Below are 17,640 nucleotides of genomic sequence, written 5' to 3' on the forward strand. Positions count from 1 at the left end.
CTCCCTCTGCCTATTAGCAAGGGCCAGAAAGCTGGGGCAGCCAGGATTTCATAATAAAAATGTTTGAAAGGTCACACCTGGGAAGATTTACGCTATTACAGAGGGCACAGGGATGTTTTGGTGGGGGCTGAGAAAGTGTGGAGTGAGTTTATAGAGGGAAAACTTGAGATAGTTTGGAGAGGATGGAGGTAAGATGCTGGGCAAAATGATTGTTTTTTTTAGGGAAAAACTTGGGTTCTGGGTACAGTGAATGTTTGTGAGGTAAATTAAGAGGAATACAGATGAGCTGGGGGGAAGGAAGCTGGAGTAATGTAGATAGCAGAGCTTAGGTTGTACAAAAAGACTGAGGTAAGCTTACAGGGAAAAGAGGTGACTTCTGAGGGGAAAGTCAGATAACTCAGATGGGATTTTTTTAATGGAAAATCTGAGGTAATTTAAAAGGTTAAAAGAATGGAGTTGGGAGGAAAAGGTAATGTTTGGGGGGGGGAAGAAAAGGCAATACAGAGGGCACAAAGTGAGCATTTCAGGAAGCAGTTTGAGATTAATGCTTGCAAAAAGCAAGAATTTCATGGGGAAAGTCTGAGGCAGAGAGCACGAATAAACATTTTCTGAGGAGGAAACTGAAGTAACTTATAAGGGTGATGTTTTTTAGGGGAAAACCGGTGTAATTTATAAGGGATAAGAGCTGGCTTTTTGAGATGTAAAATCTGAAGTCACTTAGTGGGCAAAAAAGGATTATTCTTATAGGGAAAAGCTGAAGTAAATGAGAAGGGAAAAGAGGAAAAAAAAAAGAGTGAGTACAGATAGTACAAAAAGACATTTTTTCAGTGGAAATTTTAGATAACGTGGTAAAGTTGATGATTTGGGGGGGAAAAACAGGTAAATTAGGAGGAGAAATGTGAGATAAATGAGAGGGTGCAGTGGTGATGTTCTGTAAGGAAAAGCTGAGGCAATATGGAGGGGAAAATAGGGGAAAATGTGAAGGAAAAAATGAGGTGATTTAGTGGTCACAAAATGAGAAATCTTGGATGGAAAATCTGAAGTAAATTACAGGGGATAAAGGTGATGTTTTCTGAGGAAAGAGTTGAGGTAATATAAAATACAAAAAAAGGTTTTTATTTTTTTATTGTTGGCATGGAAGCCAACAATAGGGAGCTGGCCCACCTCAGTCCTGGGCTGGAGCCTTGTGCTGCATGAAGCATGGCATGGGGAGAGCCCTGTAGGCATGGCAGTGCCTTGGATGGACCCTTTGTAAGCAGGGTGGTTCTCTCTGGCCTTGGCTTTCCAGAGGTGTGGACTGAGATGTTTTGGGCCTCGTGTGCCTTCTGTGCTCAGGACTGGGGTCTCAACCCTTGGTTATGCTGCTCATTTGCATGGCTGCTGAAATCAGCTCCCGCTGCTGGGGGAGAAGCTGAGCCCTGTGTTTGCCTGCCTGTGATCAGAGCTGTGGGTCGGGGAGCCTTTCTCTCCAGTGGTAGTTTGTGTGACCATCAGTGGGAGCAGGGTGCCTTGGAATCACACAGAGGGACTCTGTTTGCCTTTGGGACCAGGGCTGCCCTTGTCCTGGTGTCCTATGTGCTTTGCTGTCCAGGCTATGGCTCAACTCCCTGTAAGCACGGTTGCCACTGCTTTGCATGCCCAGCTCTACTTGCCCAGAGTGCCCACTGCCCCAGCTGTGTCTGGAGCTCTGCTGTGCATCTGCTGGATGCAAAAATCTGGTTGATGCTGTTTTCTCTGGGGGTGAGGTGGAGGATGATTGGGGTTGAGCTGGTTTTCAGGTGGTGCCTAGGGATGGAGCTCCTCCAGATGTAGGAGCTGCTGTTCTCCTTGTCCAGCTGTGTTCTCCTTCCTTTGCAGCACCAGTGGAAAAGGAAGAAGATGCAAGGAGAGGATAAAGAGTGAAAAAAAAATGACTTTCAAACTCTCTTCACTATATAGTAACTACAATTATAGTAGACTAGCAGTGTGGTAGCACCTTGAATGTATTATGGTGGAAGATGGTATTAGTGCTTTCTAAACTCACATTGCTATAGTGCATAACACCAGAACATTATCTGAAATTGGAGTATGATGTTGTTGCATTGCCCTTGGTCAATTTATTACAGTAGTTTGGTGGCTGTGGAGGTTTTTGGCTGGACTCGAGTCATCCTGGCTCAATGAGTATGTGGTGATCAGAAGTGATGTACTGTGGTGTGATTGTGCCAGTTTTATGGCAGGTGAAGTTAGTATTAGCGTGGCTGTAACACAGAATGAATCTTGTGGCACAGCCCCATTCCTTTGCAATCTTTGTAGTAGTTGGTATTGCAGTGTCATAGAGATGGTTTTTTGGAAGAAGCCTGACAGCACCTTGTTTTGGACTTAGCCTCAGTTCAAACATTAGGAAATCCATACTAGAAGGTGTGGGTGGTTGCAGCACACCCAGTGTGATGATGATAGGCTCTTGCCTCCCAGAGGAGCAAAGCCCTGCTGTCGACATCAAATCAATGTCAAATCGTTCTGTAGTTTGTAAGCAAAGCTGTTGTGAAGAGTAGTGCACAACTGCAGCACGTGCAAGTGGACGAAGTGTGGATGCACAATAAAACACCACCGTGCTCTGTGAGCCCGCGCTTCAGCCTTGTGACAGGTTTGTGCAAAATACGTCCCAATCCAATTGGATGTTACAAGCACAAGAGACGGAACACGTTAGGCGAAGGAGAGATGCGGTAAAGCAGCAAAGCAGCTGCAGCGTGGAGCAGCGGCCCCCGGAGGGCGCCCGCACCGCACCCCGCGCAGCCCGGCCCTGCAGCAGCGCTGGGGCCGTACGGCTCCATCTCGTGGCTCCGCTGTTTTTTGGCTCCGTGCCTGCAGCTTGTCTCTTTGCGACGTGCATCCACTGCAATACGTCCTTACTTAAAACGAGAACGTGACTGTGTAGATGGTTCAGGAGCACTGTCGATGACAGCAGTAGCTTCACACCGGCACCGCTGCAGGGTGGTGATGGAGAATGACATGTTTGGTGGCTGGATTCCCATACCCTCCTCCAACAATGACTCAGTGCAGATGGGAGGTTTGAAATGGATTAAAGCCACAGCTGAGAAACTTCGTTTGTCCAAGAGAGGCTCCAGCAGCAACCTGTAATCTGAGTTAATCAAGGAGCTCATTCCCACCTCACCAGCAAACAAGCTGCAACCTGTGCTGCACAAAACACACCTCCTTGTTTTCTCTGCTGAACAAAAGTCACTCACATAGCTGCAAGACAGGTCTAAAAGGGGACAAACCGACCTCTAATTGATGTAGTTAGGGTCACAAGTTTGTTTACATGACACCAATCCCGCACTCCAGTTGTTCTTGGTTTTCACTGAAGCCCCAGTTTGTGCTGGGGACTTCTGCCCTGCCAAGCTGCTCACTTTCTGGCAAAGCTCACCCAACACCCACACTCACTTGTGTGCTGTACTAGAGAAGAAATCTGCTTTGGGGTCATTCCTTCCCTCTGGCAGCTGGACACACCTCCCCAGAGAACAGTGACTATGGGGCAATCCTTCTCACACTACAGTGAGGCTTAAAAACCACGTTTGGTTGCTGCTACCTCCCCTTATCCCTGAAGTCTACTCCTGAACCTGGGTAGCACATCTCCGACAGGCAACAGCTTTTCATCCTGCTTTTCCTGTGGTTTGAGCTAACGGGGCTTTTACTCTACTCTTACTTAACTTCAGCCACACAGCAAGTCACAATTTCAAGAGCAAGGTTTCACAGAAGCAACAAGAAGATCCACTGATCTGTAAGAGCACAAGTCAAAAATAACTGCTGTCAGTTACACAACCAAGCTTCAAACAACTCCCTCAAGCACACCTGCATTTGAAGGCTTTTACAGATCAATGGAGCTGGTGCAGAACATACAGACAAGCAAAGCTACAAGCAACTGAGAGCAGGCTGCCATGCTGGGCCAATGCAAAGAAAGAGAAAATTCTATTTAAATGGTTTTGGTTTGTTTGTTTGTTTTTTATTTCAACTAATGCTTTGCCACCATATTACATCACTTTGAATAGCTCAGAATAGCAATATGATCTCAAAATATAGCAAACAGCTTGCCAAAGCAAGATAATATTAATTCCTATGGATACAGCATCTTCCTTCTTTGGCGACAATGCTTCCTTTCATCTGTAAAAATAGTTTTCTATTCCAGCACATTTGCTCTTCAGTTTATTGAACCCTGCTGTTCATAGTATTTGCCTCTTCCCTGCACAAAACCTCCCCACAACGTAGTATGGTTTTATATCCAACAGCATTTTAAATAAAAAAAGTTATATTTTTCATGCAGATTTCTGTAAAAATTATGTTCTAGGTACACACAACTGAACCAAGATGCATACAAAAATGCATTCACTTCCATTCTCACGTGCAGCTGTGCCCTCAGCAACATGATATCAGGTGTCACTGTGAGAAGTTCAAGGATGGTGGTATTCTCAGATATAGTCTAATTTAAAAATACCAAAAAAAAAAAATCCAACCCTTCTTATGAGCAGCAAGAGGAAAAAACTGCCATGCTTTATTTGTAGAGTAATCAAAATAGTGAGATGTATAAAAAAAGCACCATGTAAAGAGAATACCAGAAGAAGATCCATCTTCCAAGTCACACTTTTCTCACTTAGCATTGTGAGCTGCCCTGCAGGCCCCAACTTGTGTGGTAGCTTTGTTTGCAATGTTAAGGAAGTGGTCAAACCTAAAATGTGCTTGGACCAAATGACAGCAATTAAACCAGATTGCAGACAGAAATAAAATTCATTCCCATTACAATTAATACCAACCACCTTATATGGCCCTCAGGGGAAGGAAAAAAGAAAAAAAGGAAAAAAGGAATAAAGAAAAAAAAAATAAAAAAATCAAGAACTTCACACCAAGTATTGGAGAATAACATGGTGAAACAGCTCCAGAGCAGCACTGTAAGATGCTGGTCTGTTGTGAATGCATTTCTGTGAGCTCTTGATAAGTTCAACTTTCCTTTGGGAAAAGAGCACATCTGTTGGTTAAGACTCCTCTCCCTGAGAATTTTGATATGTTTGTCTTGCAAAGCAAAACATCATCCCTTGAACTTCAGCAGTTCCTAGGCCAACAGCATTTCAACGTGGACACAGCTGGTCTGCTACTCATGCACCCAGGGTGGCAGGTTGGGTTTTTGTTGCGTTTTGTTGTTTATTTGTTGTGATTTTTACATGGATCAGCCCTTTTATACTCGCTTCATCCCTCTGCCCATCAAGCAGGCAAACACGGTCATCACCATCTTCGGTTTCACCTCTACAAGGTCTTCTGGAAGAGCATAGACTCGGGCACCAATTCTTCTTGCCATGGATACAGCATACCTATTTGCCATGGAAAGAAGACTGTCAGCACATGGACTGGAACCCATAACCAACAAACCAGTTCCTGCCCTATCCAACACCATCTCATGTACTGTGCTAGGATTCAGCTCAGCCTTCAGGATGTGCAGCAGTTCTCTCACACCAGTTTTACACACCTCTTTGAAACCTTTGCCATGTTCCTTTTCAACAGCACAGGCAAGTGTCTCTCGTGCAAACTCACCTTTGAAATGTCAAGTTCTCTTTATCAACAGTTAAAAGTTGTCATTTATATTTGTTAGGGCTAATAGCTAGCATGCATAATGGACAACTAATCAGCTAACATTTATATTCCTCCTTCTGTTTGCTTCTTAGGAATAATCAAGAGAGGCTATCATCTACGTGAAAACTTCCTGTCATTCTGCCACTGCAGAAGAGCTGCAGAACACACATTCCAAAGGCAGGATTTAAAAGGTATACTTTAAACTTGACAATCTATGATGATTCAACAAGATGAGAGAGACAGGCAAGGGTTGCAAGTCTCAAAACCCTGATCATTGGCTGAACATTTCACAAGCCTGAATAAACAGCAGCGATCTCTGTTTCTCTCCTAAGAAGTGCTTGGGCTATTGTGCATTCCTCTAAACAGGCAAGAGTCCAGCCAAGCACTCCTCAGGCTGAGGAGAAGAGCAATTCAGTTCCAAAAAGCACTTCCTGTCTAAAAAGATTAAGCGTTACAAGAGATTGAAAACCACAGAAATACAGTAAAAACACTTGCAAACTTTAAGTCATGGCACAGTAGGTGCACTCTCCCAAAGCAAAGCAGCTTTCAAGATGATGGACTTACTTAGCATTATTTTGTTTGTCATCTTCTGATAGATGACCAGTCTTTACAAGGTCATAGTTGATGCAGCCAGGCTGTATAGCATCTATTAAGTCCACAACTGCCAAGCTCGTGCTGATAGTCTTGTCCTGGAGAATAAAAGCAGAGAAGCAAAGATGAATATCTAATCCTGAAGAGTACTTCTCACCTCACTTCAACTGCTCTGCAATGAGCAAAAAAAACAAGTTTTAAACAAGCTATTTCCAAGCAGCACTGAGTGATTATTTCCAGCTGGACCACAGGGAAACTAAAGTGCTGCTTTTCTTTTGGTAATAACATGAGATCAGGACTCCAATTTACTGTAACCAGTCTGCAAAGCATTTACAGGCAGCAGATCCATCCTGTTGACCAGACCCCAGGGGACAATGCCTAAAACATTTGCCAACTCCAGCTTCAACATTTGATGGCACCTCAGCCCCCCACCGCTGCCCTAGAAGCCATCACACTCCTCCCCTCCTGTGACATCCCATCAGCTCACTGGCCTCACTGCTATGCTTCCACCATTGGCAGTCCTCAAAGACTCCTCTATGGCAGCCCAAAGCCACTTTGTTCCCAGCACTGTCTGGGAACTTGTCAAGGTTGACAAGACACTGTCTTCTCTTGTTTTGGATGCAAGAGGGGAACCTGCACCTTGAAATTCTGGATGGAGGTGGACTTCCCAGCTTCTTTCAGTGTCTGGTTTACCCAGTTGACTATAATGTCATCGTTGGCTTTCTGACCATCACCCAGGTCCTCAAGGACGTTCAGTGTGTACCTAAGCACGAGCAGAGACAACGTTAGGTTCAGAGCCTGGGCTAAGACACAGAGAGCACACAGCCTGGATGCAACAAGAGCCAACACAAATCCATGGCAGCAACCCCTTCAGCAAAGAGGAAGAGCCATCTATCTTACCTGAAATGTGATTTATATTAAACCATTTAGTCTTTCAAGTCTTTTAATGAAGGTTCACAAAATTGCCTGGGCTCAGGACGCTCTTAAGCTGTTTGAGCATTGACAATTTGCCCAGAGGGGTAATGCACACTTCCTAGAGGCTTGGATCAAATCTCTTGTTAGTATTCTGGCCTCAGCATCATGTATGGAGATGACACACAACAGGACTGCAGATATAACTCATTTTGTTCATCTAGTTTAGAAGAACTCAGGGACAAGAGAAAAGGCTATCAACTTCATCATCTGTTTTAAGTTAACATCCATTTTTCTCAAGTTTCTCCTTCCCCCCTATTCCACTTCAGGGGTTATGAAACAGCACTGGAACGTTCCTCTCATCACAGTTTTCTACTAAACATTGGAACAGAGATGTTGGGTAAATAGTCCTGCTTTGGGTTCCTACACGTAGGTCAGCCTTGAACAGGTGAGAGAGGTGATTCTAGACCGCAGCATGCACACAGATCCACTGTGGGCTCTCTGGAGGTCTCTGCTCCAGCTTCCCATGAGCAGCAGGAGGAGCCCTGCCAGTTTCATCCAGCTGAGTCTTGAAACCTTGCCAAGGACAGAGGTTTGACAACCTTTGTGGGTGATCTGTTCCACTGCTGCAGTGCCCTCCTGGCAGAAATCTTCACAAGCCCAGTACTGCAATCGAAAGTTTTATGTGTTTGAGACAGGCCTTACCTTCTCATTAACTGCCAGACTAAGGCTAGTGTCAACGTTGGGTTTCCATCATTCAGATCCTGTCCTCCAATGCCAACCAGGGAGAATTTGGCTGGATGCTTTCCCAGATCAACAGCGTAGTTACAGTTTTCTAGCTACACAGGAAAAGAGTGCAAAGAATAATCACTCACAAACACACTCGCTTGAATGCAATCCTCAAATAGGAATTTCTAGATAGTTTACATTTATTTCTGCTCCTGGTGCTCATGGCTGCTTTGAAATTATATAAAAATGCTTACCTTTTTCATATTTGCTCCAAGCTTAGGGTATGGGGGTTTGTTAACCTTATTCCAGTCAACAGGAACTTTGATCTTCTCATATAATTGTAGTATTACCAGCGCATCTTGAAGATCACTAAAAATGGAACAAAACGTGACATGTAAGGGTTGAAGTACACTCTGATATTGTTATGTCATGGATAATTACTACTATTTACAGGTCCTTGCAATTTTAGTAACTCTAAAAAGGAAAACATTTTGTGATTTCTAGTGCAGAAGAAATACTCCATGCTTAACACTGGGCAGCAGCTAAGCTAATGCAGGTTTTCCCGTGATAACCACCACCAGATCCAGGAAATAATTTTGCTACACAGAATACCCAGAGGCAGTCACCTCTTTCCATTGACCACGGGGGTCCAGAATACCCTGCCTCTGAACTACACCGATTTGGTCAAGCCTGAAAATTAGATGGCATATGAATTTAGATCCTGTTGCTTAAGATGTACAAGCATTGGGAACTCGGTGTACTAATTTACAAAGGGGAGGAGAAAACAAAGCATCTTCAGCCCTTAAAACCGGTTGCTGGTGTGCCAGCACCAGAATTCCTTAAGCTAAGGGCTGCAGGGAGGATGCAGTGAGCACTGCCTATTTCCTAACAGCCTTTCTCAAGCTATTTCTTCAGCACTGAGAGCAGCAGGACACTGGTGTGAGCACATCTCCAGTCTGACCTAAGCTGGGTCTTTCCCAAGAGCCTAACACTTACCCATAGAGGTGATTTACATGGGGGTTCACACCAAGGGAGTTCATCCAGTTACGGAAGGTTCGTTCCTCACGAGTCTCTCCTAAAAGAAAGAGACAGAGTTCATGCAACTTTCTGCAAGTTCAGAGCTGTGAGAGAGGTTTCCTCCTTGCAAGAGGGGGAGTTCTGAGCAGCACAGCTCAGAGTGGAAAAATATAATTATTTCCACTATAACTTTTTCAAAGAAGGAGCATCGCTCTGATCTTGTTTTGGTATCAGATTGATTTCACCAGGCATGAGTTCCATACGTTTTGAAACAAAATGGAGCAAGAATGTCTTTCATATGGAGCTCGCTAACACCCCTCTCCCAGTTCTGCCAACAATCTGTGCTGCCATGAACATCTCACCACATTATCGAGGTGTTTCTGCCTGTGGCAGGAAATTACAAAACCACCTTCCCAGCCCTGGCACAGGAAGCCACTGACAGTGCTCCTCCAGATCTGGAGCAGCCAAACAGGCCTTCAAGTACCTCCTCACCTGCCCGAAATGAGTAAACAACCATTACAGCACCGAAACATCACATCACAGGTGTTACATCAATAAGTGCCTCCGCAGGGCACAGCCTCTTGTGCTACAAGTGTTCACTTGAGATATTTCCCTCCTACTAATTTTGTGACCATCACCTTCTAGCAGAGTCCAGTCAATGTCCTGGTTTTCAGGCTTGGTAAGCGCTGGGTACTTGTTGAAAAGGTTTGCAACGAAGGCCAGGTTCAGTTTGGGATTTCCACTGACCACATCAGCCGGCGTGACGAACTGCCGGCACCCGAGCCGGTCTGCCTGCTGCAGCATGTACTCTGCCCTGCGCAAGTCGTCCTTCTCCTGCCAGCAACACAAGAGACAAGAGCTGTCAGAGAAGAGATCGGGCTGCAAAGTCACCACTCCACCCGCCTTCACTAGGCATCTAGGTTGCTCATCAATTCAGCAACTGAAGAGATGAAGCATCCGCAATTAATCCATCCTGCTGTCGATATGCTTGTCCCAGTTTGCATCTGCTTTTCTTAGGACAGCCCTTCCCAAGTTTCTATACTTTCCGTTATTTTTAAATGATTGGGTCAAAAGCAGAATTCAGCATGCCCCCAAATGCAGAAAAAATGCAAAATATTTCTCAATTATTCATGTTGGCAGATGGTGACCAGGACTGCAAGAGGCGCTCATTTAAAACATACCGGAGGTGTGTAGATGCCCACTGACACTTTACACACGCTTGAAATTAAGATACCAGGTTACCTAGAAGTCATGAGGGCAATTGCAGGGTCACAAGCAAGTCACAAGTTGTACAGTGTGAGGACACAACAGCCTGAATACTTACATTGAAACCCGACATGTTAATATCGATCTGAGGCTCTCCTTCTTTCTGCCCTTTGGGTGCAATTTGATTGAGAAGGTGGAAATAAGCTCTAGAATCCTGAAATGAGTGAAAAATAAAGCTCATGTTTCCTGCACAGCAGTGCATACACCATAACAATTCATTTCAAGCTCATCTTTATCAAGTCACCATGTCTAATTGGCTTATGTACCTTTACTGAATTACCAAAATCTGTAAGCTTGACAGACAATAACAGAGCATGATGGCAGAAATCCAGGCAGCAGAAAAGAAAACAAAAGGAAGAGGTTAGAAATATTTAAGGTGAATAATTATGGTTTTTAACTGCTTGAACTCTGTCTTTACTGGACACTCTGCTGTGTGCTTTTCCAAGGGCCTCCAGCCCAGTTGTCCTTTCCTTCCTCCCAATTGTTAGCCAAGCAAATAAACTCCAGAAATGTGATGGGGTCAGCTTGCAAAAATTCCCTACTGACCAGGAGGCATCATCCCCTGGTTTTCACTACCGCAAAGAGTGAGAAGAGAGCCACCTGTTGCATCTGAAAAATCATCTGTGAGCCTCCCCTCTCACATTAATACTCAGCAGAGTGTACAGAACAAGGGGTCTCATCTCCCTTCCTCTCCCAGGCCTGTGACGTTTTGGATGAAATGTCACCACCCACAAAGAGAACACGGAAATCACACTCCCCAGGGATGCAGCTCATTATTGCATCCTGTCTGTGTGAGCTGCAGCACAGCCCTTTTTCCAGTGCTCTTGGAAATTAGTTTAAAAAAAAAAAAAAAAGAGAAAATAGATGGATTAAGAACATCTGAAAATGTAGGAAGAACACCATTGAGTAAAACACACAGCAGCTGTGCAGCAGGATCCCACTGGAGGAAACATTCATACAGTTTCATGGCAAGAGATGGCAGCATTATGATACCTTAAATATACTATTAATGAAACCTCCATTAAACCTATTATTTGGAGCATTAAGGTTAAGAAAGGTCCTGTCTCTGCATTAAGGGCCTCATAGATGCATGTGCAAACACAGCCCTGGCAACTCCCAGCCTTTTCCCAGACACTTGCGGCCAGGAGAGCTCTCAGTACCTTGATGTCTGTGCTGAAGTTATTGATTTTGTGCCAGCCTGCATTTTCCAAGTGGAAGTTTGCCCATCTTAGGAGCAGTTCTTCTGGGGATAGTTTCATCAGGTCCTCCAGATTTTCACCATCACGAAGTAAGGCAGCCAGTGCTGGAAGAAAAATGCTTGTGAATGGAAGGAAGGCGTTTCAGCAAAGGACAAAGCAAGTACAGTGAGACTGCTTCAGCATGATGTTCCCACAGCAAGATGGATCTGAAGAGAATAAAGTCATCACAAACACATTCGCAAGGAGCTGAAGCCTTCCTCTGCCCTGGCACTGCTGCCAAGAGCTGTGGGTGCCCCATCCTTGGAGGTGCCCAAGGCCATGGGGATGAGGGCAGCTGAACTAGCAGGGGGCACCCAGCCCATGGCATGGGTTGGAACTGGACGTGCTTTAAGGTCCATTCCAACCCAAGCCATTCTATGAAAGCAAACTACAGGCTCTATAGCATCCACTTGGACCACATCAAACATGCACATCACACCCAAGCAAGCCAACTTCTCAGCTACAAACCAGCTGGCGGGCACCCGGCCTGGCGCAGGCCCTCGACGAAGCTGATGGCCAGTGCTCCCCTTTCAGCAGAGGGGAGGGAAGAGACGATGGGGCCAGAAGCAGCAGCACGAGCAGCACGGGCCGGAGCAGGCATAGCAGCACATTGAGCCCCTCGGCAGCGTGGGAGCAAGTCGGCGTTCATGCTCTGCAAGTTATCACTTAGAGAGCTTCATTTACCTTCATTTCTGCTGAGCTCAATGTCGGCAAACAAGCCAATCTTAATGATCTGCCAGAGAAGCCCAAGAACCAGGTGGGGTTTCCCTTCCCTCAAGTCCTCCGCACCAATATTGACAACATGACACCCGATGGCGGATGCAGAATTCAGCGCCAGGTTCAAGTTCTCCTGCAGACAACACAACCACGTGAGACGCTGCCCAGGGAGATGCCACTTTGCCTCTCATCCAGCGCTGGCAGAGTGGGGAATTTCCCCTCGTCCTCACTTCAACAGCTCGGAGGAAACGCTCCCAGCTGCCCCGGTCTGAAGCTTTAATGGAATTGCCAGCAGCAGGCTGAATCAATAAGAACCAAAGGAGGCACAAGGGTTTAATTTCAGCCTCTGGTATCTAGTTTCACCCTTTTAGTCAGATGTATCTAATGGAATCCACAAGAACATGGATGGAGAAGCGTGAAGGTATCCAAGCACATGCACGTGTGGGCATCTGTGCAAAACCAACTTGCTTTGCTACGAAACAATTCAAAGAGTCCAATAACCATAGGGTTTTGAAAAGACAGCACTGTATCTAACCATCACAGGAACAGCATTTCAGCATTTTATCCATTTTGCCATTAAGTTATCATTCTTGCCTTTTGAATTGTACCCATAGCACTGTGACTGCCAATAACACACCGGACAAAACCGCCTTTAATAATTCAATCCAAGTTATAAAACTGTTTCCTTTCCGTATTTCCACAATAATTCTTTGAGCCACTGTGCTGAGTTTCCCATTACTCTGAACGTGCATTTCTGCCAACACACAGAACTGTATCATACCTGAATTATGAACGGTGTGAGTTTCTTCTTGTTAATTGCTCTTTCATCAATTGTGTCCGGAACAGAAAGATTGATCATTTTGCTGTCAGGAGGAAAAATAGCAACATTTGAACAACATCCAGTTTTTAAACTCAACAAGTTGTTGCATTCCTATAATGCTCACCACAGTACATTTCCTTTTATCTCCTCGCCTTTGTGGGTTATTTTGGTTTGTTTTTCTATACCAGGGTTGTGTAAATCAGATGTTCATATTTATGTTATCAAGAACGTATTTGGAATGTATCTGAAACTAATAGCTAAGCCTGAAACCTTAAACATCTCCCCAGCCACCATTGATCTCAGCTGCTGGAGCAAAAAGAGCACATGAATTATTCACAAATGCAGTCACTGAACTACTGAACACTCATTGCTATGTTGTCAGGTGCTGCAGTGTAGTAAGACAACGCTCTTCCTCCTATTGTACAGATGTACTATTGCTGACAAGAAAAACTGCACCAGAAAAAAGTGCAAACACTGAGAGCTTAGTGGGGAAGGTGTGAGCAAAATGGATTTTTAATCAACAGAAAACACATGTTTTTACTTTATATTGTGAATACTTCCTGCTCAGTCTTCGCCTGAATAACTGAATTACTTGAAACTGTGGAAATAAAGATCACGAGGTAAAGCAAAGCTTGTACCAAAGCAGATGCACCACACATAGACAGTAAAGCCTGGGTGACTGAGCCCTTCTTCATACATGCAACACTACACAGACACATTGGCACACAAAACCAGCCTAGCATGCAATGGAAATTCCCCTACCCACGGAATTTGGGGGATTTGTTTGTTTTTTTTTAAAGTCAGGAGCCATCATGACTTACCACAGCACAATCCCATCTCCCACCGCTTTGAACAGGTCGTCTGTATTTGGGTTCATTGGAATAACGTGCCTGCAGTCAGCATCATTTTCCAGGGCTTTGTTTATCCAGTTTACAAAGGCATATTTTTCTTCCTCTAAGATTTAATTCAATTTAATGTAAATTTAATACAGGCTTCTTCACAACACAGCAAAATCTTCCCAGAAGTGCTTACGATAGCCCAGGAAAAACAACACACTGCCACTATTTTATTGGATACACAGAGTTTAAAAAAACCTGAAATTAAACTTCCATCTATCAGAACGCTTTCATCATTTACCCACTGCATCTTAGCCACATCCCAAATGTGGCACAAGGACTTCATCAGCAAACACGGTTAACACAACAAATAAGCACATGTTTAATTTACACGTTGCTTTACCCTGCATCCAGTCTTGCTCTTCACCTCGATCTGTGATTATTCAGCTATTGGAGAAAGCACAGTATGTGGCAGACAGCAGAAATCTGCTCTTTTTTTTTTGCCTCCCCTCACCCAAGGGAAGAGCAGAGAGTCAGAGATGTACCTGAGTACGAGTGCTGCGTCCCCTCACTGGAGAGCTCTGAGGTGCCCCCGATGGCACAGATGCCTTCCTTCCTGTTGATGGCTTTTCTGAAAGTTTTAGCAATGTCACTGCTTTTCACCTCTTGGAATATCTGCAATTGAAAGGGCTCAGAGTGACAAAAAATGCCTTCATAAAAGAGGGGGAGGGACGGGGGAAAGAGGGCTGTGAAAAAGAAACAGGAAAAAAAGCTGCATTCTGCTTCTCAGCTTTGAAGCAAACTCTGCGGTACAATCAGCAAACGTGAAGGGCCTAGCAAAGTTGTAGTGAGATTAAATGCAACAAGGGCAGCGGGCAGAGCTGACCCACTCTCTAACACAAACTGTGAGAGGCCATTGAGGCAGCAGCAATAGGTTTGCAGTAACCTGCACACATTTACCTTCCCACGTGGATTTCATGAGACCAGGAGCAAGAAGTGAGAACTTTGCAATAGGAGAGCAGGTACACATGCAGCAGCTTCCACAATCCAAAGCTGTTGTGCAATTTTAACCTTAAGCCAGGTGCTCATGTGGCTTTAGTTCACACAAAAGGCTTTGTCCACAACCCACAGAAGACAACAAAAAACCACCTATACATCAACACAATACACTGTCTATGCAACCTAATCTGCAATAACCTGTAACAACAGGTAAGCTTTTCTCTAGCAGGCTTAGACTACCTGTCAAAATGCATTTAAGGAAAGAAGAGTTCTTTAAGCATAGGATTACACCGTGTGGTTTCTGCAGGTTGCATGCCACTATTAGTGGCCTTGAGGTCCTATAGAACTGAGAAACCATTCAACAAATGAAAGGCCAAATTAATGACCTTTGAATAGAAGGTCATTCAAATACTGAATGGTTTGAAGCCTACTGTAATTCCCTCAAAACTGGTTCCAGCCTAATTGAAAATACAAATCAAAAAGTGCGTGTATTTTTGTATTTGCTGGAGTAGTGTGATTACACAGCTTCATTGAAAATACATGCTTTAATTCTGAGGTATCACCAAGTCACTTGACCCCAAATTCAAGGGGGTTCATGGCTTACCTGGTACCAGAAATCCCAACAGAATTGCTCAGAGTTGAAAAACAACAACAGTTCCGCTCACAAAAATCCTACAACTAACCACTGCTTCTGCTGTGTAGCCTGGCTGCCTGCAAGACATTTTCTTGATGTTTACTTCATCATTGGTACCATTCAAGTCTGACAGAAGAGATTTATTTCTTCCTTCCTAGGGCAAAGAGTTATGGACCACTTCAAACCAACAGCTGAACCATGCACCCAGCATGCAAGCGTTCACAAACTGCAAACAAACTCCAACTTACTAGTCGACTCCGAACTCAAAAGTTCAGAGGGTCTGAAAACAATTAAGGAACAGAAAGTGGTGAATCTAAGTTGACATGAGAACAGCTCCCTGAATGTAGGAGGAGAACAGCTCCTCTACATTTTATGATATTATTCTTCCAACACTCAGTGTATAAAAAGGATGAAGAGATGGATATCGAATCACCAGCACATCAGAGGAAGCACTGTCCTTTTGAGAAGACAAAACAAAGCAAATTAATTGGAAAAATCTGGCCTATTTCTGAATGTGGACCCATCAACCAGCTTCTCCCACCTCCCTAGTCCTGTCCTTCCCTTTTAAGGCAACACACAGATCTGAAAGATCTGAAGTTTCCTAGATCGGCATGTAGAGTAATTTCAAAGTATGTCTTGAAATGTCCTCTGAAATCTTTAGCAAGTATTTGTAGTCTGATTAAATTAAGAAAGGAAATTACGCTGCTTCTCTGGGAAAACAGCATTCATCTGCGTGCCTGGAAAAAGAGTTGCTTCCAGTCAATCCTCAGAGCTTGGAGAACTGGAAGACTTTTGTCCAGTTGCCACCCCCACATGGAAATAGAGTTCCAGCCTCCAATGGGCTTTTCATAAAGGAAAAGCATATAGAAGAAAATTGTTTTGTTTGGTTTCAAAAACAATGCATTTCCTCTTTGTCCAAATCTACAGCCTGTTAATAACAGCGCAGAAGACTGTAGAAGTCTCTATACAACCAAAGAGCTGCTTGTTACCAGAAAAATCCTCAAAAAGCAATCTGTTTGTGGAAAGAAAACTAGAATTAGGCCAAGGTCAACCTTTTCAGACTGTTTCTTTGGCTTTGTCTAAAAGAAGACCCTTAGACCATATACTAGATGCTAGAAATTCAGAAATAGCACTTACATAGACAAACTCTTCAAAACTAATCTTCCCATCCTTATTCTTGTCGCTGTCGATCATGAGCTTCTGTATGATCTCTCTCACTTTGTACCCAGGGAGAGGCAGGTTGGCTTCCTTGAAGAGCTCATGCAACTCATAGTCACAGATGAACCCATTGCTGTTGAGGTCTGGGAAAGAAAAGGGGTGGAAGAAGGTAAATTAGAAACACACCAGACATCCAATGGGACAAGCTCCAGAAAGTGGGGGAGAAACACCGTTCCCATGCTCAAATGTGCTTTATGGAGATGGATGTTCAGAAGACACAGAGTTTAGGCATGATGTCCTAGTGTGACTGGTCACAGTGCACCTGTTTTAGGACCATGCATCTTTGCTGATGGCAGGATCTGTGTAGGATGCAGGCACACAGTGGGAAACTCACACCAAAAGTACCAAACCCAAGAAGCACGCATTAAATAGACACTACCCAGGAAGCATGAGTTCAGTGCACAAAGCTCACCCACAGAGAGGGACGCAGCATGAGCCACAAGCTCAGCCTGGCTTTGTGCAATGGCAGCTTCCAGGCAGGACTGAGCAAGGCTGATCTCAGTGCACATGACCAATCCTGGCCTAAAAGTTTCACAAGAGAACATCTGCGTTGCCATAAATCATTTCCAGAGTGTTACTTTTTGCATCTGAATTGCACCACAGCTGGTTTCTGCATCAAAAATAGAAGGTCATGAAATGCAGCACGTTTTTGCATTCTGAACCGAAAAAACTAAGTCAGCACAGCAGTTACTTTTTAATCACGCTGATAATGATGTTCTCCACTTATCGCTGACAAACAAAAAAAATGCTGCCAGATCTTTCAGTGATGCCTATGAATGCCCTGCAATGGCATTCAGTCAGCTACCAAGACGCAGCAGCAAGGCATGCCTAGCAAGATGTGATCACCTACATGACTTGCTTGTTGTTTTCTTCCTCTGCAAGTGGAAACCTTGAGCTTTGTATATCAACACATCCCAGCCGCTTTGCAGATAGTGTCACATCTACGGATGACACAAACCCAGCTGCTTTTGCTGCAGCCACGGAAGGGCACAGGTTGAGTGCTATTTATAAGGCAGCAGACTCTCCATAAGGCCACAGAATTTAATTGAGCTCAAGCAGCAGCTTCTG

The 17,640-nt window shown here is 44.4% G+C and overlaps 1 protein-coding gene across 6 annotated transcripts in view; it reads right to left on the reverse strand.

Moving 5' to 3' along the window:
- Window positions 1-3,957: 3,957 nt before the first annotated feature.
- PLS3 (plastin 3) overlaps window positions 3,958-17,640 on the reverse strand; it is a 44,764-nt gene continuing 31,081 nt past the window's right edge. For 5 of the 6 annotated variants that reach the window (XM_052672976.1, XM_052672973.1, XM_052672974.1 and 2 more), the window contains 14 exons: window positions 16,492-16,655; window positions 14,267-14,396; window positions 13,707-13,839; window positions 12,847-12,928; window positions 12,033-12,198; window positions 11,271-11,413; window positions 10,169-10,264; window positions 9,483-9,678; window positions 8,824-8,902; window positions 8,082-8,196; window positions 7,804-7,937; window positions 6,826-6,949; window positions 6,160-6,284; window positions 3,958-5,336 (listed from right to left, as the gene is read on the reverse strand). In XM_052672976.1, the coding sequence (XP_052528936.1) occupies window positions 5,204-5,336; window positions 6,160-6,284; window positions 6,826-6,949; window positions 7,804-7,937; window positions 8,082-8,196; window positions 8,824-8,902; window positions 9,483-9,678; window positions 10,169-10,264; window positions 11,271-11,413; window positions 12,033-12,198; window positions 12,847-12,928; window positions 13,707-13,839; window positions 14,267-14,396; window positions 16,492-16,655 (1,820 nt within the window). In that variant the 3' untranslated portion in view covers window positions 3,958-5,203. Of the gene's footprint in view, window positions 5,337-6,159; window positions 6,285-6,620; window positions 6,754-6,784; window positions 6,950-7,803; window positions 7,938-8,081; window positions 8,197-8,823; window positions 8,903-9,482; window positions 9,679-10,168; window positions 10,265-11,270; window positions 11,414-12,032; window positions 12,199-12,846; window positions 12,929-13,706; window positions 13,840-14,266; window positions 14,397-16,491; window positions 16,656-17,640 lie in introns of those variants that run through there. The other variant, XM_052672977.1, reaches the window with a different exon arrangement.

The sequence above is a fragment of the Tympanuchus pallidicinctus genome, unplaced genomic scaffold (assembly GCF_026119805.1).
Source record: "Tympanuchus pallidicinctus isolate F22 unplaced genomic scaffold, pur_lepc_1.0 scaffold13, whole genome shotgun sequence".
NCBI classification, from domain to species: domain Eukaryota; kingdom Metazoa; phylum Chordata; class Aves; order Galliformes; family Phasianidae; genus Tympanuchus; species Tympanuchus pallidicinctus.